General features: G+C 43.2%; 1 protein-coding gene across 2 annotated transcripts in view; it reads right to left on the reverse strand.

Moving 5' to 3' along the window:
• Positions 1–22,966, reverse strand: part of ELL (elongation factor for RNA polymerase II) — a 198,225-nt gene that overhangs the window by 112,168 nt on the left and 63,091 nt on the right. Inside the window, exons 3-5 of one of the 2 annotated variants that reach the window (XM_068233902.1) lie at positions 15,215–15,336; positions 12,170–12,333; positions 2,511–2,764 (exon numbers count right to left, since the gene is read on the reverse strand). In XM_068233902.1, the coding sequence (XP_068090003.1) occupies positions 2,511–2,764; positions 12,170–12,333; positions 15,215–15,336 (540 nt within the window). Of the gene's footprint in view, positions 1–2,510; positions 2,768–12,169; positions 12,334–15,214; positions 15,337–22,966 lie in introns of both variants that reach the window. The other variant, XM_068233901.1, reaches the window with a different exon arrangement.

Raw genomic sequence — 22,966 nt, forward strand, 5'->3', positions numbered from 1 at the left:
AGAGTCTTATGGAGGCTCAGTGTTTTCCCCAGGGCTCCATCTGGCTAATTTTGGTAAGCGCCTGGCTGACATCGGCTCATTTCCTCCTATGCTGTAAGCAGAGCTTACACGGCCCTGCATTCCCCTTGTTGCGCCCCACCCGGCTACTTTTTCATGCCACCCGGCTGGAAAAAATTTCTGGGGAGAACACTGCTCTTCTTAGAGCCCCATCCTCACTTCTGACAATAGCAGAATGCACACAAATGATGATTTGTACCAAGAATTAAAAAAGGTCACCAGGCAGTTGCTCCAGCAAAGGCCCAGATATGTATAATGTAACAGTAGAGCTTGTGACATCCCCAATCCCTAGCAATTAAAATTATTTTAATTTTGTTCAGCAGCCACCCATATCTTTAAAACTTCAACAATAAACTCAGATACCAATTCTTCCCAACTGCACAAATAGTACACTATAGTGCATGCTATAAGTTCAATATTTTATGAAGCACTGTACAATAATTTAGCAAAGAATGTATGCTAAATTATGAAAGGCAATCAAAATCAAACAAAGGAGGGTGAGGAGCTGAAGTTGTAAGCTAATGAAGGAGATGTAAAAGGTACATTGTGAAAAGTAGAAAAATTGATAATTATAGGATGGTTCCACTGAATAAGAACACTTTCACTTTAAGAAAAATCATGTAGCTGTACATGGAAAGTGGGTTACCTGAGGAGGAAATTAGAAGCTCAGTGAATTAGCACAAGGTGGGAGCAGTACATTAAAATTAGGGATAATCAATGAGATGCAAACATTTCCAAGTTCATGCAGGATTATGTAAATTGGTATGCAAATTTATGCAGCTGGAAAATGGACCAATCAGGTGCCACTCAGGTTTTGTTTGGTCCATTTTCTAGCTGCATATATTTACATAATCCTGCATGAACTTGGAAATATTTGCATCTCATTGATAATCCCTAATTAAAATAAAGAAAAATACACTGTGTATGTGCAATTCTCCTTCAGTGAGCAGACCTTAACAGCCAGTAATAGGTTGTGGATGTACAGTCAGGTCCATAAATATATGGACAGGGACAACAACTTTTTTTTTTCTCATTTTGGGTAAAATACATTACCACAATTAAATGTTACTACCTAACTATAGCGTCACACCGTGGCAGCAGCCCCAGGACCGCCTAATGCCAATTGGCGTCAAGTCCTGGGGCTGGCTACTGCAAGAGCGCGCAGCGAACGCCGCTCGGAAACTGTTAGATGGTGAAGCCGTCGTCTATAAACCTTGTACATAGCTACGGTCTTACGGTGATCTGCGCTGAATCAGCGCGGAGCGTCGGCGATCGGAATGCACAGTGCTAGCTGCGTGTTGCAAAAAAAAAGTATGCAAGCAAATCGGCCAAGCAGGGCCTGAGAAAACCTCAGCTCGGGCTAACCGCCAGGAAGGTTAAGAAGAATGAAACACAGCAACTGTTGATGTCCATGAGCTCAAGACTTCAGGCCGTCATTGCCAACAAAGGGTTTTCAACAAAGTATTAAAATAAAATTTTTATTTAACGTTATTAAATTTGTTCAATTACTTTTGCGCCCCTGAAATGAAGGGACGGTGTTAAAAAATATATGAAAAAATGCTTTAGTTGCCTCACATTTGTATGCAATAGTTTTGTTCACCCCACTAAATTAAAGCTTAAAGTCTGCACTTTATCTGCATTGGAGTGGTTTCATTTAAAATTTATTATGGTAATTCACAGAACCAAAGTTAGAAAAAAAAAAAAGTTGTCTCTGCCCAAATATTTATGGACCTAACTGTATATCAATCCTCTAGCTGTGGATTGAGCCAATCCAAAGCAAACTCGTTAGAGTGGTTGGCTTAAAGCAACCCTGAACTGAAAAATAAAAGTCAAAATAAACACACATCATACTTGCCTCCCACATAGTCTGTTTTATCAATTTCTTTTTTAAACCCTGTTTACCCACTGTGATCAATGGAGTTCTAGGTCATCCATTTTGAAAATGGCAATGAACCATAACAGCTTTCAGGTCAGCATTGCATTAACCAGTAATATCACTTGAGTGAGAGTGATAGGATAACGTTGACATTATCTTGCAGATCAGTTGTCTTCTCAGTTATACCTGATAGCAACTGATATAGTAAAAAGACCCCTAAGACTTTCACAGCTTCCGAAGAGACAAGTCTGACAAAATGTTGTCAGAACTGGAAGGAAAGGTTGTTAAAAGAAAACTGTGAGCTTCTGAGAGGAACTGATGGCAAGGTAAGTATGTAATATTGATTGCAGGTACATCAAGTATTTATTTTGAATAATTTTACTCAGTTCAGGTTCACTTTAATTAAAACACCAAGCACATCTTATTAGACCATAGCCTATTAAACATAAGAGTAGTGCATTTGAATTCCGCTACTGCCAGATGACAAAATAGAGAGGTAATAAGATGATCCATCTATAATATCTACAGTGTAAAGAGTGGCATCTTTTATTCTTTTACCATGTAAATATACACTAACCTGTTGCAAGAGGCAATCTAGAGAGTCTTTTTCTTGTGGTGAAATCCCATCTTTCTGAAGTCGCAGAAGTAGTTCAGGCTTTTTATATGGTTTAAGGGCCAAAAGATGTATTACTCTGTCCCTGAAAGGCCGTTGAGAAAGGTTGTTGGTGTTTTTCTTGATCGCACTAGCTAAGTTCACTGGTGTTGGCCTCTTCCGTGATGGAACAGTATCAGAGTTTACTGGAGCAGGTTTGCGGACCTGAACCTTTTTGACTGCTTAAAGAAAAAATATATATAGTCAGATTGTTAACCCCTATATTCTCTTGGTTAAGAAATATACTAAACAATTGTTCATTTTTGCCTTTAAGGAGTTAATGAAAATGGCTGTGCACCAATTCAGATTGAACCAAACCCATGATAACTAGAACATCTCAAGGTTTTATTTTATGTATAAACCTTTACAAAGCAGATTTGCATTTACAAAGCAGTGTCTCACGAGTCCTAAAGCAAATATACATCAACTATTGACCTATTTATCTTTTCCTTGAAGTGAGAAGCCTAGTTATCTGCTTAGGAAGGTGTTTTATAGCAGTAATGTGTTATCAGTGAGCCCGACTGGGACCCGACTGAAGAAAAACTGTCAGTTCCATAGTTGAATATTAACTCTTTCAGGCAGATAAAAGAGAAAAAAAAAATTATAATATATATCTATATACACAACAAAAAATATAAATATACTGTGTGTGTGTGTATATATATATATATATATATATATATATATATATATATATATATATATATATATATATATATATATATATATATATATATATATATATATATATATATATATATACACACATATATATATATACACAGTATATAGATAGATACTTTTGATGTAACTGGGTATGGATGGCAAACAAATTTTAAACTATTCCAGAAGATTCCAAAGGACAAACTGTCACAATATCAGTCTGAACTGAATCTCAAAAGATAGGATACTTATTCTGCTGAATGACTCACTAACACCCAAGCCAATCCAAAAAGAGAACAATTAAAGAGAATAAAGTGTATGTTATGAAATGGCCAAATCAAAGTCCAGACCTTAATCCTATTCAAATGTTGTGGAAACGCCTAAACGCAAGTGGTTCATGAGAGGAAACCCACCAACAGTCAAGAGCTGAAGCTGTTCTGTATGGTAAAATGGGCTAACATTTATCAAAATCAATATGCAGTACTGATCAACAGTTACCACAAACTCAGTTGTCAACTCACTGCAAATACAACTGGCCTGTTCACTGTGTTGTAACTGATCACATTCTAAATCGCTGCATACAGGCTTTGTATTAACTAGTTCATCACTAAGAGGTTTTTCCCCTTATGGACCAGAGAAATTTTCACATTTCAGCGCTCCTCCCTTTCATTTGACAAGAACGATCACTACTTATCACAATGAATTGTTCTGTGTCTTGTTTTTTTTCACAACCAATTAGGCTTTCTTTGGGTGGTACATTTTGTTAAGAATTATTTTATTCTAAATGTATTTTAAGGTGAATAATAAGAAAAAATAGAATTTCTCAGATTTCAGCCATTATAATTTTTAAATAAAATGTGCTACTGTGGATAAAACCTACACCGCATTCAATCATTGGCAATTGCTAACATTTTGAAAAGCGCTACTGCAATGTAAAGTGTATGGCAATGTTCACACTTTAGAAATGCAATTAGAGATTTGCTGAACTTGCAAATGTGTTGCATGTAGCATTTAGCAATTTTAGAGCAACTGCATTTCAATATTATACAATCACAAAACGCAATTGCTCCAAAATCACTTTCCTCTACAGGGAAAAATCACGTGAAAATAGCTTTGCAAAATGCTAGTGATTTCGCGATTCCCAGTGTGAATGAGGCCTACGACGTAACAGTTAAACCAGCATCTGAGTGTTTCAAAAATGAAAGACTGATTACCATTAGCCAGTTAGGATTTTAGGACATGATTTTCAAGTCCTGCTCTGTCCTCTCCTGCATTCTAGGACATGAAAATCATGTCCTACATTCACTGCCATGCTGCCCGCGCTCCCGTGAGTACCCGCGATCCTCTCATTGGTGCATGTGAAAAGTTCACAGAAACAATGAGATTGTATTTACGTGAATGACAGCTGCCATTCATTCACACAGAGACAATGTAAAACAAATACATTGTAGCTGTTTTTAACCCCTTGCGGACCAGGTACGTTGAATCAACGTCCAGCAGGTATTGCTACCTTTGTGACTGGACATTGATTCAACGTCCGCGCTAACAAACCGTCCCGACGCGATCGTGCGCACCCGGAGGGAGAGGTTAAGCTGTCATATGACAGCTGGTATCTCCCCTGAGTGATCAGCAGCCATCGCGTATGGCTGCTGATCACATGATCACTACTATCGCTGGCGGATCGTAGTGATCACTTTGACGGCGGCGGCGGCAGGGGGAAAGAAGAGGATCCATTAACCTCCCTGCCGTTCCAGGGACGATCGGCGCCCCCCCCCCTCTGCTCTGGCCGGCATCTCTGCTCCGTCTGACGTCAGCGCCGGGTCCCGGCTTGATGACGTCATCAAGCCGCGGCCCGGACCTGAGCGTCATTTGGAGCGGAGATGCAGGCTGGAGAAGAGGTGGCTACTGCGGCTCATCGCTGGAACCTGGAAGGTGAGTGAAAGCTGCCAGCTACGGGGGGGGTTGGGGGTAGGGGGAATTCACCTGCCTCCATGGGGGACACCATGCCCAGCCAGCCACAGACAGGATCCGGCCGCCCGACCTCACGAAACGTGCCACCCCCTCCATGCAAATTGTCCTGGTCCTTAAGGGGGGGGTTAGGCGGCCGGTCCCGAAGTGGTTAAGCTGCTGAAGCCTCAGGTCTCATCAATGTAAGGGCCAGTGCACACCAAAAACCGCTAGCGGATGTGCAAACGCCATCTGTTTTTTAACAAACAAACAAACAACAAACACAGAACATTTATATTGCGCTTTTCTCCTGGCGGACTCAAAGCGCCAGAGCTGCAGCCACTAGGACGAGCTCTATAGGCAGCAGCAGTGTTAGGGAGACTTGCATAAAGTCTCCTACTGAATAGGTGCTGGCTTACTGAACAGGCAGAGCCGAGATTCGAACCCAGGTCTGCTGTGTCAGAGGCGGAGCCCTTAACCATTACACTATCCAGCCACAGCTGGATAAGCTGTTTAAGCTGTTTTTCAGAGCGATTCGATGCATTTTAAGACAGATTTTATAAGCATGTCTAGCATTTTTTGGAGCTTTTTTTTTGGTGTAGCAGATTTGATATTTTGTTACAGAAGCTGTTCAGTTACAGCATCACTGTAACACACTTGGAACACCGCTCTGATCTAGCATTTTTCAGAGCACTTTTACACTTTTCAGTACTTAACTGAGGCAGTAACGCCTCAGAAAACTGCAAAAATGCTGAAGGACCCGAGTTTGCGTTTAGGGGAAAAAAAATAAACGCTCTAGTGTGCACCATCCCATTGCAAAACATTAGCCAAGCGGTTTTCAGCCCGCAAGCGTTTTAAAAAACGCTTAGAGCCGCTCTTGTTGTGCACCAACCCAGAGATCTGAGGTGGAGCAGCTTGTCTGCAGTGCTGTGTGATCTCTAATTGTTAAAATAAACGTATTTTCGCTGATTTAACCCCTATCTAGCCCAACAATGCCTTGTGTGCTCAGTACACTGTACTGATCGACCCTGTACTGATCTAGCTGCCCTAAGGGCCTGTTTCCACTACCTGCAGATTCTGCATGCAGAAAAACTGACTCCAATGAATGTCTATGGGCCTGTTTCCACTAAAACGTGATTCTTCTGATGCAGATTTCCCATAGGCAATCATTGGAACATCCAGAATCCGTGTGTAGTGGAAACAGGCCCTAGAACCCTTTTTATACTGATTTAATACAACCCCCTGCCCCCCTCACTAGTGTTTTTAGTCTGCTGACCCCTCATTGATCAGTTGATTCTCATCCAATTATCCGACCTCACCTTTCTTCCCCCTCCGTTCACTGTCCTCACTTCTATTTCCATACCAAGCATTTCATTGCCTATCTTTCCATTATCTCTTTATCTTGTTCTGTACCCCATTTATAAAAAATGGCTAAGAGGCGATACACAGCAGAGGAGGCCTTCACCTTGCTGCAAGCCAGCAGCAGCAACGAAGAATATGACTGGGAATGGTTGCTGGTAGAACATTACGACGCGCTGTCACACAGCGACTCCAGCTCTAATGAATATGCAGGGCCATCAGAGCAGGCGAGAGTTGCTACTGTGCATTCTATTGGCACTGCTTCAGTTCACAACAGTGGCAGTGACTGAGAGACAGGAGTCCTCAGATCGCAGAGGAGGGAGGACAGCAGGCACCAGTGCTCCAGGGGCTGGCAGCCAGCAGCAAAGTCCGGAGGGTACCTTTGGACATGTCACACCTACTGTGAGTACCACCAAACAGGCAAACCCCCAAAATCCCTCCTTTCACAGCAAGCAGAGGCAAAATGGTGGACATGACAGGGAAAATGTCACCAATCAACTTTTTTCAGCTGTTCGTCACTGAATAATGTTTGCAATTTGTTGTCGAGCAGACAAATCTTTATGCCTCTCAATTTATACAGGCCCACCCCAGGTCCACTTATGCCTGGAAATGGATGCCAACAAACTTGACGGAGCTGAAAGAATGTCTAGGCCTAACTTTCAACATGGGGCTAACAAAACAATCGCAGCTCAGAATGTACTGTAGTACAAATCCTATACACCACACCCCTCTGCACTCATCAACAATGCTAAAGCTGCATTATCAGATCATGAAATTCTGCATTTCAACGACAATAGTCAAAACGTGAGTCCAGACAATGCAGACAGAGACCGGCTTTTTAAATTAAGGTCACTTGTAAATCATCTGAATCTAAAATTCTGTGAAATTTGTGTGTCTGGAAGAGAAATTGCAATAGACGCATCTCTAATGGCATTTCAAGGCCGGCTTGGAATATAAAGATAAGATAACTGAAATGAGAAGACTATGGAGGATACCAGGTTTCTTTTCTTTTCTTTTAAACAATACCATTTGCCTGGCAGCTCTGCTGGTCTGTTTGGCAGCAGAAGTGTCTGAATAACACCAGAAACAAGCATGCAGCTAATCTGTCAGATCTGACAATGTCAGAAACACCTGATCTGCTGCATGCTTGTTCAGGGTCTATGGCTGAAAGTATTACAGGCAGAAGGTCAGCAGGGCTGCCAGTCAACTGGTATTGCTTAAAAGGAAATAAACATGACAGCCTCCATATACCTCTCTCTTCAGTTGTCCTTTAAGCAATTTGTCCTAAGTAAGCGAGCCAAGTTTGGTGTCAAAGCGTATAATCTCTGCGAAAATGGAACAAGGTACACATTTGCATTTCACATCTATAAGGGGAGAGACCACTTTCTGCAGCCCCAGGGGTGCCCACCAGATATGGGCACCAACGGAAAAATTGTGGTGGACCTCATGACCCCTTACTAAATAAGGTAGAGAGGGAAGGAGCCTAAACCCCTGGTGCTGGACAGAGGGAGCGATTTGACTATACTGTGCAAGTCTGTGCAGCTGTCAGATGGTGCTGTCCTCTTGGGAGCCACTCTAGGTGTTATATAATCTGCAGTAGGATGCAGGGGAGGGGTGAAAAAACAAGGGGTGGGGGGAGAGCGCACTCAAGTTGTCATTCAATAAAAATGGCCAGTCGGCCGAGGAATATTCTCACGCGGATCTGTGGCTGACTGTCCCATACGGTGGGGGGGGGGGGGGGGGGGGGGGGCAGCAGAAAGGCTTTTGTTCCACTTGGACCGGGGACCAAGTCTTGGCAGAAGTCTTCCTTCGCAAGGTGTGCAGATGATAGCATCTTTCAGAGCTGTACTGGCAGGCCACTGCCCTGGTGTATTTTCCACCTAGCCGAGTGCTGTGATGCCGCTATAGACGGCTGCACTGTCAGGCAATCGTGGGTGGGAAGAGTGTGTGTAATGGCTGAAGCTGCTGTTGGCTCCACGCCACTCTGCCAAGGTGAGATAATCAGTTCGCAGGTGGCTGGAGCAGGAGCCGAGATGCTTCTTGGTGATGTAACTGTCAGAGGAGGCTTTGCACTAGTCTGTGGGACCTACACAAGCAGGACATAACCAGCGAGAGCAGTTAAGCAATTTGCCAGTGCAAGTGTGTGCAAGTAGGAAAAAAACAGCGGCTGCCGTATGAATCCAAAGTAAAACTTTTATTGCATCTAAGCAGCGCGTTTCAGAGAGCTCAACCCTCTTTCATCAGGCTAAAATATGTTACAATTGAGATGGGTTTATATACAATTCATTGATTGGTGTGACATGGAGTAGGAGATTATCCAATCCCACGTCAGTATGCTAATCTGCTGGTGGACCATGATGCATAGCTGTTAAAGTGAAGTCACCACATCTGTCTCAACTACAAGCTTCAGACAGATGTTAATCCACCAGCCCCTTGGCAAAAAGGTACTAAAAGGCATCAAAGTCTTGTAGCCATCATTAGCACTGGCTGCATTGTGCGAAGTGTGGTATCAACTGACTAATTAATTATCTCTGTCATCACCATCATTTGATACCAGACTTTGCACAATGCAGCCAGTTTTAACGATTGCTACAAGACTTGAAAGATGCCTTTTGGTACCTTTTTGCCAAGGTGCTGGTGGATTAACATCTGCCTGAAGCTTGTAGTTGAGACAGATGTGGTGATGTACACCCACATAATGCTCTAGTATAACCCGTTCAACACCAAAGTGTTACATAGGACCATATATGGCAAGAGCCATTTTTATATATTATGAACCATAGAAGTCTCATTATACATTTGAATGATATGGCTCCAACGTGTGACATAATCTGAATAATATGGGAAGTTATTCAATTATCTAATTAATTATTCGAAGCATCATTTATCCATCGATCCCCATTTGAAAAAAGCCCTTCCTTTCCTTTTAAACCCTTCTTGCAATAAGAATAACCCACTCACAGCGACTTCACTTTAACAGCTATTATTATTATTATTAATTATTTATGCTATGCATCATGGTCCACCAGCATATTAGCATACTGACGTGGGATTGGATAATCTCCTACTCCATGTCACACCAATCAATGAAGAATGCATTGTATATAAACCCATCTCAATTGTAACATATTTTAGCCTGATTAAAAAGGGTTGAACCCTCTGAAACGCGCTGCTTAGATACAATAAAAAGTTTTATTTTGGATTCATACGGCAGCTGCCATTTTTTCCCCACGTAAACTGGCAAATTTCTCAACTAGTTAAGCAAGGCCGGCCCGCCCATGAGGCGGGGTGAAACTTTTGCCTCAGGTGGCACTTCTGGGGGGGCGGCACCCGCCCGTCCGTGGGTGTGGGGGGCCGCCCGAGCTGGAGGGGATAGCGGGCAGGAAGGCGTAGCAGGAAGTGACGTCAGTGGAGTGCACGCTGGAACGAGGAAGAGGTGAGTGATCCCCGCCCGTTGCCTCTTACAATAGCTGCAGGCAGCAACGTAACTTTTTAAAGCTGGAGGGGAGCGGAGGACGGGGGACCCAGGCGAGGGGGGGTCCGGCTCCGTGCCGCTAGGCCCAATACCCGCTTCCTGCCCGCTATCCCCTCCAGCTTGGGCGGCCCCCCACACCCACGGCTTGGGGGGGGGGGGGGGGGGGAGGTTGCGGCGATATCTTTAAAGATTGCCTCAGGCGGCAAAAAGTCTAGGGCCGAGCCTGTAGTTAAGGACCGCAGTGATTGAGATCTACGCCCTGTATTGGTGGGCTCCTGGCTGGCAGGGCGTAGATCTTAATTACAGTCAGCAGCGCGCATCCGCCGTTTCCGCCGCAACCCACCGATCGCGCCGCTGAAACCAGACGATTCTCGCCGCATCTCACAAGCTCTGCCCGTCACTATGACGGCAGAGTCATGTGAGCGGGTCAGGAGCCGATTTCATTGGCTCCTGGCCCTGTTTTTCAATGTAAGTCATTCCCATTGGCTTACATTGAAAAACAGGGTCAAGAGCCAATGAAACGGCTCCTGACCGGCTCACATGACTCTGCCGTCATAGAGACAGCAGAGTCTATGTCCTGGGGGTCCCGGCGAGCGGCGGCGGTTATGTGCGGCGATTCGTCGGGATTGGACCAGCGGTCTCTGGTCCTTAAGTGCCCAGAGAACGCCGGTCCTTAAGTGGTTAACTGCTCTCGCTGGTTATGTCCTGCTTGTGTAGGTCCCACAGACTAGTGCAGAGCCTCCTCTGACAGTTACATCACCAAGGAGCATCTCGGCTCCTGCTCCAGCCACCTGCGAACTGATTATCTCACCTTGGCAGAGTGGCGTGGAGCCAACAGCAGCTTCAGCCATTACACACACTCTTACCACCCACGATTGCCTGACAGTGCAGCCGCCTATAGCGGCATCACAGCACTCGGGTTAGGTGGAAAATATACCAGAGCAGCAGCCTGCCAGTACAGCTCTGAAGGAGGCTATCATCTGCACACCTTGTGGAAGACTTCTGCCAAGACTTGGTCCCCGGTCCAAGTGGGACAAAGCCTTTCTGCTGCCCCCCCCCCCCACTCCCGTATGGGATAGTCAGCCACAGATCCACGTGAGAATATTCCTCGGCCGGCTGGCCATTCTTACAAAATAAGGGGTATAATTTGTGGACAACTTCTACACCAACTTGCCATTTTGCCGCTAGTGATTTCCCTAACCGCTCTGCCAATGTAAATAAATTTAACCAATTCCACAGTAGCGATTGCGATTAGCAAAATCGCAATCACAGGACATGCAGCATTTTGGGAGCATTTGCGCTTCAATGTAAAGTATTGAAGCCCTGGGAAATCGCTGATGAATCGATACACATAGCAATTTCTGTGCAATTTTAAATTACTGCAAACTGTAAAAAAAAAAATAATAATTTGAAGGAACCAATCAGAATTAAAATCGCTAATAGCAAATTGCAATCACAATCGCTGGCAAAAAGCTTACACTTTAAAAAACAAAACAAAAAAAAAAACCTACCAAAATTGCCAGAAAACAATCATGAAATCGTTTACATAAACGCTAATAAAACCGCTAGTGATTGCGATTTGCAACTTGTAGTGGGTTCCAGGCATAGATAGCATAATTAAAAAGTTATCACTCTATTAAGATTCCTGACAATTTTGACACTCTGCTTTGTTGCTATTAAGGGGAATGTGAAGTGACCATGATGGTCCTCAGGGATGAGCACGGGATCAAATCTGAATGAGTTTCATTTGGATTTCATCCTCTAATTAGCTGAGCGTGCGTGTGTGTGTGTGTGTGTGTGTGTGTGTGCGTGATGTTACTTACCCAGCAGATTTACCCAGCAGTCTTCTACTTTAACCGGTCCCACTGCGCGCCCAAAGCCACGTCATGTCCTTCAACCCGGAAGGAGGAAGGGTTTGTAGTCACTTGACCGCGGCTTGGAACACAGTGTGGGACTGGTTAAAGAAGAAGGCTGCTGGCTAAGTTTAACCCCACCCCCCCTTCCCGTACACAGATCAGCTGCAATAAGAGGATAAAATCCGAATTTCATCTGGAGCTCATCCCTGATGGTCCAAAAGAAAAAACACTTGCCGACATGTTAAGTCAATGCAGAATATGCTGCCCAATATTATAATACTTGCCTCCATATCTGCTACCCATTTTGATCACTATGGCACTTCTGCTTTTGTTCTCCTCTTCAGCCTGAGCCATGCTTTGCCGTGCCTTCTGGTAGGAGTCGTCTGTAGCACATATAGTGATTTTATCCTGAATGCTGCCCATACAGTCAAGCTTGATATTTCCATTACTGAGGTAAATAAAAGAGAAAAAAATATATATTTCCAGAAAATACACTTTTTTAGATTTAGTACTTTTTGGTTTTAAAAACTATGCATCATGGAGAAAAAACAAACAAAACAAAAACAAAAACACACAAACACCAATGCATAAAGCTTTTTTTTAATAGTTTGAGGATAATTTAGAACTCTTGTCAAGTTCCTCATTTCCTGTCCTCCAGACCATCAGTGTTCACACTAAAGCCATGGAGGACAAAGGTTGTAAGCCATTCCCAAACTATGCAAAAGTTATTTTCTAATTATGACTTACGGTTTGTTCACACTATGAGCGCTTGCGAGTTTAAGCGCTGGCGATTTCAGAAATCACCCTAAAAGTGCTTGTGCAATGATTCCCAATGAGAGTGTTCACATGTAAGCGGTTTGATTGTGATCCGCTTACAAAAAGCGCTGCCTGTACCATTTTCGGGGCAATTTGGCTATAATGGAAGGTATAGGGAAATCGCAAAGCAAAGATTTCACTTCCTGACTGATGTCAGAAAGCGAAGAAAAAATTGCTCTGCAAAAGCGCTTGGAAACCATAGGGAAAGGAGATTTAAAAAAAAAAAAAAAAAAAAAAAAAACACTATAAATTGCTCAGCACTTGAAATGGCGCTGGTGATTTATAAATGTGAACAAAGCCCTAGATCTTACCAAAGTAAATGAAATTACATGTGAACTGCAGTACACAAAGTACAATAACCCAGAGTAGTTCACTAAATGTAATGACGGGATACAAACACATGATAGCTTCTGACTGATTGCAATGCTTCCACACTTTGCCTTTTGCAATGTTTTACTGAATCTTATTAAAAAAAAAAAAAAATCTGCTTTGCAAAGGTCTTTTAGATTACCCAGAAAGCTCATGGTGAACCAGAACTCCTGTGTGTAAGTGGTTACAAAGGACCAAAAAAGCCCTCTTACTAAAATGTTAAGCAAAACAAAAGTTTGCCTTCTTAAAACAGAAGGCACTGTATTTGTGATTATGCATTGCATTTAAGTGGTTCTGAAGGTGTGCTTAGCTGGCAGAGACAACAAAGGATGATTTGCATATTCAGCAGTGATGCATCAGGGAGAAGACATCATATGCTCACTCCAACATGAATAACCGCAAATACCTTCTGTTTTAGGAAGGCAAATTTGTTTTGCATTGCAAAGGTCTAAACTCACTTTGAAAAAATACAGGTACAAGCCTGATACTTGGATAAATGTGGGTTTGTCTTCACTTAGCACATTAGTCACAATGTTTCTATTACACATTCACGAAGGACTACATTTGTACTGTAGCCTAGCTGGGAATTTTAGGGATTAATAATTTGAAGATTCATTTTGAACCTTCATGCTACAGAACATTATGCCATGTCAGTATGATAAAGGATTTTAAAAAAATGGTATTCAAATACAGACTGTTACTACAGTAGATATAAGCCCAAATGCTAAGCACTAATCAGGTGGGAGTAATACGCTTTAAATGTATAAATAAGTTGCAATGAGGATAGGTAGAAAAAAGACACAGGGGGGTTAGAAGACTCTAAAGCACAGAGTCACACAAACAAGTGGTTAGCAACACCTAACACTGAGCACTTAGGGACCTCACATCTCACACAGCATGAGTAGTGCACAACCCTAAAGCCAAATGATTTCTAACAAACACAATGTCCCTAGAGAAAATAACTGGTTATTTATATGTATGCCAAAATAGGGCTGCTGCATAAAATAAAGATACATCAATGCATTTGATTGACAAGGGTACTTTCACAGTGGTGTGCTGCATTGCATATCCTGTAGAAACAGGATCACAACTAAGAGGGAAAAGGTCACATAAGTGCATTATGCATGTGATGTGACACTGTTATGGCTGCGATAGCCAGCAGAATGAAAGATCACAAATTGCAGCAAAGACTGAGATGAAAACTGTGAATGTGAAATAAGAAAATATTTGTCAATCAGTGCAACTATATACAAAATGAGCAATGGCTGCAAGGCGAGAGCGCTAACCACTACGCCACCGTGCTGCCCAAAAACATTTAGTGATCCCATACCGGGAGTCGAACCCGGGCCGCCTGGGTGGAAACCAGGATTCCTAGCTATACAAAATATACAGATAAATCTATACAGACAAGGTGGAACAGCAGACAAGGGCAAGGCAGATCAGAGTCAGAGCAAGCAACTTTAATCAGGAGATCAGATCAGGACAGAGCTTCTCAGAGCAGGGAGCACGGATCACAGCAACAGGACAGCCAAGCAGAACTGAGGTTCTGGCAAGGTTCTGAGGTAGGTGGAGTCTTTAAATGCAAGTCCAAACAGGTGATGTAATGATGAACAATGAAAGGAAAAATAAGAATTGGCTCTTGTGTGCACGAGAATTACAAAATTTTATTATTCATAAACAATCAGAAAACTGTATAACTAGAAAAAACACATTTAAAAAACCCCTCAACATCGAGGCAAATTAGCACCAAGCGGGGGCTGCAGTCCCCCACAGTTTCCACAAGATAGAATTTCCTGCGAGACACACCAAGGCAAAGCTATGTAAAGTGAGTTCCACAGTTGTCAAAGGAAAGCAATGTTGCATGCTCCAGATATTTTTGCAAGCAGACTGGTGGTAATAAATTGCACATGTGAGATAGCTCCTGATCAAAGTTTCAAAGTTCCACAGTTCTCACATGAGACAGTAAACACACATCACATTGCAAATATGCTCAAAAAAACATTTTTTAACAGAAACTAAAGAGGAACACAATTATAGGAGTGTAAACCAACTACATTGACTTGACTGGTAAAAACAGAAACAAATTAGAAAATGTCCATTTGAGTTCGGTCAGACTCAGACCATGAGAAAGAAAAATGACTCACCTTTCAGTATACTGCTGAATACAATCAAAGCTACCTTGGGGGATATCTCTGCCATCATTCGACAGATAGAATGTGAACGTCCGCACTTCTGTGGGGCACTCCGGCTGAGGAACTGTAATTTGCTGCAGTGAAAAAAAAAGTAGCTATAGTAATAAAAATTCATAACACCACATTTTACACAACAGTGTGCATTCGAAGGAAAACTGAAATGAGAGGAATGTGGAGGCTGCCATATTTATTTCCTGTTAAACAATACCGGTTGCCTGGCAGCCCTGCTTATCTATTAAGTTGCAGCAGTGTCTGAATCACACCAGAAACAAGCAGGCAGCTAATCTGGTCAGATCTGACAAAAAAAAGTCAGACACACCTGATCTGCTGCATTCTTGTTCAGGGTCTATAGCTAAAAGTATTACAGGCAGAGGATAAGCAGGAAAAAGGAAATAAATATGGCAGCCACCAAATCACTCTTGCTTCAGTTGCCCTTTAAAGCTGATTTTGTAAAATGAATTGGCAAAACAGCCACTCCCTTAAGTAAACAATAGATTACAATAAACCGATCAATACTAAAAAGATGGTAATTCGTTATTTTTCTGTACCAAAATGTGCAAAAATAAAGACTATAATAGATTAAATGGTTTGCAGTATTTAAAGAACAACTGAAGTGAGAGAGAGATATATGGAGGCTGCCATATTTATTTCCTTTTTAACAATACCAGTTGCCTGGAAGCCCTGCTGAATAACACCAGAAACAAGCACACGGTTAATCTGGCAAGTTCTGACAATGTCAGAAACACCTGATCTGCTGCATGCTTGTTCAGGGTCTATGGCTAAATGTATTAGAGGCAGAGGATAAGCAGGACTGCCAGTTAACGTGCATTGTTCAATAAGGCAGCCTCTACATCCCTCTCGCATCAGTGGTCCTTTAAGGGATTAGAATACTAGTCTTTAAAAATCATAGGCCTACTTTCACAAAGAAAGTGGAAAAAGAATAAAGGTCCTAAAACAGGAGGGGACCGAGGCTGCATTAAGCAATCATAAGGAGTGCAATAAAAGTTGTAAAAAAAGAAATTAGGCTGGTAAAGACTGAAGCTGAAAATCAAATAGCTAGGATCTAACCCAAAAAAAGTTTTACAAGTACATCAACTCTAAAAAAAGAAAAGTTGACTGTATTGGACTCCTAAAGGATGAGGGTGGGAACTCAATGGTGGATGACCAAGGTAAGGCAGAGTTATTAAATGCTTTCTTTGCTTCTGTCTTCACAAGGGAAACATCACTTGCAAATTACAGATGCAGAAGAGTCTCAATCTTCCAATTGTAATATTAAATACTTAACGCAGGAAGAAGTGAAGGCAAGACTAAATAAATTAAAAATAGACAAGGCACCTGGCCCGGATGGCATGCATCCTCGGGTCCTAAGGGAATTGAGTTTCGTTATAGATAAACCCCTTTATCTTATCTTTTGTGACTCAACTGGCAGAGTTCCAGCAGATTGGCATACAGCCCACGTTTTCCCATTATTTAAGAAGGGCAAAAACATCAGATCCAAGAAATTACAGACCTGTAAGCTTAACATCAGTTGTATGCAAACTATTTGAGGGGTTACTAAGAGATGCTATACAAGACTTCATAGTAGAAAATAATCTTATTTCTCAGCACAAGCATGGGTTTACTAAAGACAGGTCCTCTTTGACTAGCATGCTCAGAGGTAGTGAACGCTAAAGTAGATATTGGGAACGCTGTAGATGTGATATACTTGGACTTTGCAAAGGCCTTCGACACTGTTCCCCACAAAAGTCTGGTGCAAAAGTTGAGGATGCAAGGACTGGGGAAGAGTCTGTGTGCATGGAGAGGAAACTGGTGAATGAACAGAAAACAAAGAGTTGTGGTCAATGGATCATACTCAAAATGGGTGACTGTTAGCACTGGGGTCCCACAGGGGTCAGTACTGGGTCCAGTATTCTTCAATTTATTTATTAATGACCTAGTAGATGCAGTAGAAAGCAATGTTGCCATTTTTGCAGATGATACAAAATTGTGCAGAATTATCAACTCTTAAGGTGGCCACACACGATACAGTAAAATGATCCGATTTTACGTTAATTCGATACAAGCGATCGGATCTCCCGAAAAAATCGAAAGCTTTTTTTTCATTCGACTGAAAAATCCGATCGGATTTCCCGTTTTCTTCGATTTTAATCGATCTGGAATGCCAGATATTTTTCTTCAATCTTTCTAAAGATTGTATGCTGTGTGTTGGATTGTCCAATTATTAATATACATACCCTAGAAATTTTGTCAGAGTTTCCAATCATTTTTATCATAATTGGGGGAAAATTGAACATAGGTGTGTGGTGCATTGGTCATATTTTTAAAATGTTACAATCAGTCAGAAAAATGTATTGCAATTCTTAAATTGAACAGATATTTAAAAAAATTGAATGGTGTGTGGCCACCTTTAGGAAGATCGTGACATATTGCAACAGGGTCTGGATAGGATGGCTACATGGGCACATAAATGGCAGATGAAATTCAATGTTGAAAAATGTAAAGTCATGCATTTTGGTCGTACCAATGGTCTAGCACCATACAAAATAAACAGGATACAGAAGGGGGGGGGGGGGGACATAAAACTTGGAGAAGGACGTAGGAGTACTCATCGACAACAAGTTAAATAATCATATTCAATGCCAAGTGCTGCAGCTAAAGCTAATAAAATTTTGGGATGCATTAAAAAAGGGAAATAAAAACGCGAGATGATTGCCCCTGTTTAACTCTCTAGTAAGGCCACATCTGGAATATGGAATTCAGTTCTGGGCACCACATTATTACAGAAAATATATTGCAGTTTTAGAGCAGATGCAGAGACGAACAACAAAATTGATACATGGGATGGAAGGTCTCACTTACCAAGAAAGGTTAGATAAACTGGGTATATTTAGTCTAGAGAAAAGACGCCTCGGGGGGCAGGAAAAACGTTTTAGCCATTTAGGAAAGGGTTCTTCACAGTAAGAGTGATCAATATGTGGAATGCATTGCCACAGGAATTAGTTATGGCAAATTCTATATCTGCATTTAAAGGGGGCTTAGATGCTTTCCTTGCGTTGAATGTCATCCATCGCTGTAATTGCTAGGTAATGCCCAGTAGTGTTGATCCAGGGATTTTATCGGATTGCCATCTGGAGTCGGGAAGGAATTGTAAGGGTTTTTCGCCTTCTGCTGGATCAAAAGGGATATGTGAGAGCGGGCTGGTGTTGTACTTTGTTTTCTTAGAAAGGTGGAGAGGCGCTTAGGTGGTATGGGAGTACAGATGGGGATAGTGTGGTTATTTTCACCCGCTGCTGTTCACTGGCCAGGGGTTCCCAACCACCTCTGGTTGTGTTATAAATGGAGTCTATATAGGTATGAACAGCGCTATGAACTCTTGTTGAACTCCTCTTGTTGTCCAGTACAGTGGGATGCGAAAATTTGGGCAACGTTGTCAATCGTCATGATTTTCCTGTATAAATCATTGGTGGTTACAATTAAAAAAAAAAATGTCAGTTAAATATACTCTTTCTTATAATTGGATTCACCTGTGTATGTAGGTCAGGGGCCACTGAGCTTACCAAGCCAACTTGAGTTTAAATAATTAGTTCTAAAGGTTTTGGAATCAATAAAATGACAACAGTGCCCAAATGTATGCACCTGCCTAAATTTAAACAATTATTGTGCACTTGCTGTAAATTAAATAAACTTCATTTCACTTCTCAAATATCACTGTGTGTCTCTTATATGATATTTAAGGGGGTCAATTGTAAGTTTCCCTCCTCCTTTAAATTTCTCTGAAGAGTAGCAACATGGGGCTCTCAAAATAACTCTCAAATGACCTGAAGACAAAGATTGTTCACCATCATGGTTTAGGGGAAGGATATAGAAAGCTGTCTTAGAGATTTCAGCTGTCTGTTTCCACAGTTAGGAACATATTGAGGAAATGGAAGACCACAGGCTCATTTCAAATTAAGGCTCGAAGTGGCAGACCAAGAAAAATCTCGGACAGACAGACACGACGAATGGTGAAAACAGCCAGAGTCAACCCACAGACCACCACCAAAGACCTACAACATCATCTTGCTGCAGGTGGAGTCACTGTGCATCGTTCAACCATTCGGCACACTTTACACAAGGAGATGCTACAATGCTACATGCAGAGGAAGCCTTTTCTCCGCCCACAGCACAAACAGAGCCGCTTGAGGTATAATAAAGCACATTTGGACAAGCCAGCTTCATTTTGGAATAAGTGTTATTTGGGCATAACAAGGGGCGTTATGCATGGAGTAAAAACACAGCATTTCAAGAAAAACACCTGCTACCTACAGTAAAATTTGGTGGTGGTTCCATCATGCTGTGGGGCTGTGTGGCCAGAGCAGGGACTGGGAATCTTGTCAAAGTTGAGGGACGCATGGATTCCACTCAGTATCAGCAGATTCTGGAGACCAATGTTCAGGAATCCTTAACAAAGCTGAAGTTGCACCGGGGCTGGATCTTTCAACAAGACAACGACCCTAAACACTGCTCAAAATCCACTAAGGCATTCATGCAGAGGAACAAGTACAATGTTCTGGAATGGCCATCTCAGTCCCCAGACCTGAATATAATTGAAAATCTGTGGTGTGAGTTAAAGAGAGCTGTCCATGCTTGGAAGCCATCAAACCTGAATGAACTAGAGAGGATTTGTAAAGTGGAATTGTCCAAAATACCTTCAACCAGAATCCAGACTCTCATTGGAACCTATAGGAAGCATTTAGAGGCTGTAATTTCTGCAAAAGGAGGATCTACTAAATATTGATTTCATTTCTCTTTGTGGTGTCCAAATGTATGCACCTGCCTAATTTTGTTTAAACTATTATTGCACACTTTCTGTAAATCCCAAAAACTTCATTTCACTTCTAAAATATCACTGTGTGCGTCTCCTGTATGATATATTTAACTGACATTTGTTATCTTAACAACCAACGATTTATACAGGAAAATCATGATGATTAACAAAGTTGCCCAAACTTTCGCATCCCACTGTGTCTTTTTTCAACCCGAATAACTATGTAACTATGTAACACCTGATCTGCTGCATGCTTGTTCAGGGTCTATGGCTATAAGTATTAGATTCAGAAGGTCAGCAAGATTGAAAGGCAACCAGTATTTCTTAAAAGGAAAAAAAAAAATATGGCAGCCTCCTTAGAACGTAAAATATACCAATATTTCACTACTGGAATTACTACTGCACTATAGTAGCACATTTTGTAATTTTACAAATATTGTACTAGCAGCTATCTCTAGTGCCCAAATTTCTGCAGCACCCATTTTGCATGTACATCATTCCAAAGAGTATAAGTACAGTGCTTTCCCTTAATTATTCATATCCTTGGCAAGTTTTGACCTAACCACTTGCCGACCGCCCACTGTAGATTGACGGCGGCAAAGTGGCAGCTCCAGGACCACGTAACGCAGATTGGCGCCGGGTCCTGGAGGAGGGGATTGCGGGCGATCGCGCAAATCGCCAGCATTAGGCTCCGACCACATGTGACGTCAACCCACCGGCCAATCAGCAGCGCCGGCGGGTTGCAACTTTTTGAAATAGCCAATTGAAAGTGTATAATACGCTTTGTTAGGTAAACAAAGCGTATTATACACGCTGCCTCCTCCCTGGTGGTCACAGCGCTCGATCGACCACCAGAGAGGACGACAGCACTGTGAGTGAGACCCTACACAAACTGATCCTGCCCCCCTGCACACTGATCGCCCAAAGCACCCATCAAACCCCACCTGCCCACCCCCTGACAGCACTGTTTGCACCCAATCACCCCCCTAATCACCTATCAATCACCCCCTGTCACTATCTGGCAACGCTATCTTTTAGATCAGGACTTAAACTGCCCCCTGGGGGTGCCTGATCACTCCCCCACATCCTCAGATCCTCCCCAGACCCCCCCCCCCTGTGTACTGTATACAGCTATTCTCCCCTGTAATCACCCGTCGATCACCCCCTGTCATCACCTGTCACTGCCACCCATCAGATTAGACCCTAACCTGCCCCTTTTGGGCACCCAATCACCCGCCCACCCCCTCAGATTGCCCTGAGACCCCCTCTGATCAACTTGCCAGTGCATTGCTTGCATATATTCTACCCTGTAATTACCTTCTGATCACCTATCAATCACCCCGTCACTGCTACCCATCAGATTAGACCCTAATCTGCCCCTTGCGGGCACCCAATCACCCACCCAAACCCTCAGATCGCCCACAGACCCCCCCCCCCTCCCCGCCAGTGCATTGCTTGCGTATATTCTCCCCTGTAATTACCTACTGATCACCTATCAATCACCCCGTCACCACCTGTCACTGTGGGCTCCTGATCACCCTCCCCCCTGCCCTTAGATCTCCCTCTGATCACTCCAACCTGCCCTAGATCACCCCCCTGCCATTGTGTACATCTAATCTCCTGTCTGTAACGCGTGATTGGCCTCCCATTGTCCCGTGGTTGGCCTCGATTGTCCCGTGGTTGGCCTCGATTGTCCCGTGGTTGGCCTCGATTGTCCCGTGGTTGGCCTCGATTGTCCCGTGGTTGGCCTCGATTGTCCCGTGGTTGGCTTCGATTGTCCCGTGGTTGGCTTCGATTGTCCCGTGGTTGGCTTCGATTGTCCTGTGGTTGGCTTCGATTGCGCCGATTGGCTGTGATTGCCCTCTAATCACTCGGATTGTCTGACTGTTTCTGATTGCCCCCATTGCTGTCTGATTGCCCCCTGATCACCCCCCCCCCCCCCCCCCCCGGTCATTTTTAGTATCACTAGTGTTAAAAGTTAGGCCAGTTAGCTAGGCCCCGGTGTTAGTGTCAGTTAGCGCTCAGCCCACCGCATCACAGTCACTAATTAGTCGCTGATTAGCATCATCACTGTCGCTAATCAGCATTGGTACTATATAGTATCTGTAAGTGATCATTACTGATCGCACACAGATCTATATTGGGGTCACTAGGATCCACTAAAAACGCAGTGTTTGCCGATCAGGCCTGACTGTTCGCCTGCACTTGCGTTCAGCCCGCCCCACCACAGGGACAGAATTTTTTTTTTCTGATCACTACAAAAAACACTGTACAATAGCTGTGGCACTGTAAAGATCAGTTTTGATTTGTTTTTTTTCAAAACTCAGTGACCACAGCTTTCTGCTCCGCAAGTACTCCCTTTTGCTAGGTAGGTACTCTTTTTCCTGGGTAGTCTCAGAGGAATACCCCCTAAATTTAGCAGCCCACCATGGCAAGAAAGGGGTATTACGATGATGAGATGTACAGGTACATGACCCAGTTGGATGAGGACAATTGGGATGTCTCCTCCGACGAATCTTTTGGGTCAGAGTACGAACCTGTGGACAGCAGTGGCTCGCTGACCGATAGCGATAGCTAGGTTAAGGTCCCGGCTAGAGCCAGGCGTACCACACCCCATGTCACTGGACCACAGGTGGCGCAGGATCTGCCTCAAGGGCAGCAGAGTGGTGCTAGCGCTGATCTGAGGCTTCATGGTGAGGCATACACCAGCAGCGCAGCATCTCCTGGACCTAGCACCAGTACTTCCGTAGACCCTGGTGAAGTGGTGAGCACCAGAATGGAAGCTGAAACTGGTTCGGTGGCACGTGCATTAAGACCAGAGTCACAGCCACCAAGAAAACGGGCCAGTACTACCCATAGTCTTCCAGAGGTGCTGGCAAATCCCAATTGGCATTCCC

This window comes from Hyperolius riggenbachi, chromosome 1 (assembly GCF_040937935.1).
Source record: "Hyperolius riggenbachi isolate aHypRig1 chromosome 1, aHypRig1.pri, whole genome shotgun sequence".
NCBI lineage: Eukaryota > Metazoa > Chordata > Amphibia > Anura > Hyperoliidae > Hyperolius > Hyperolius riggenbachi.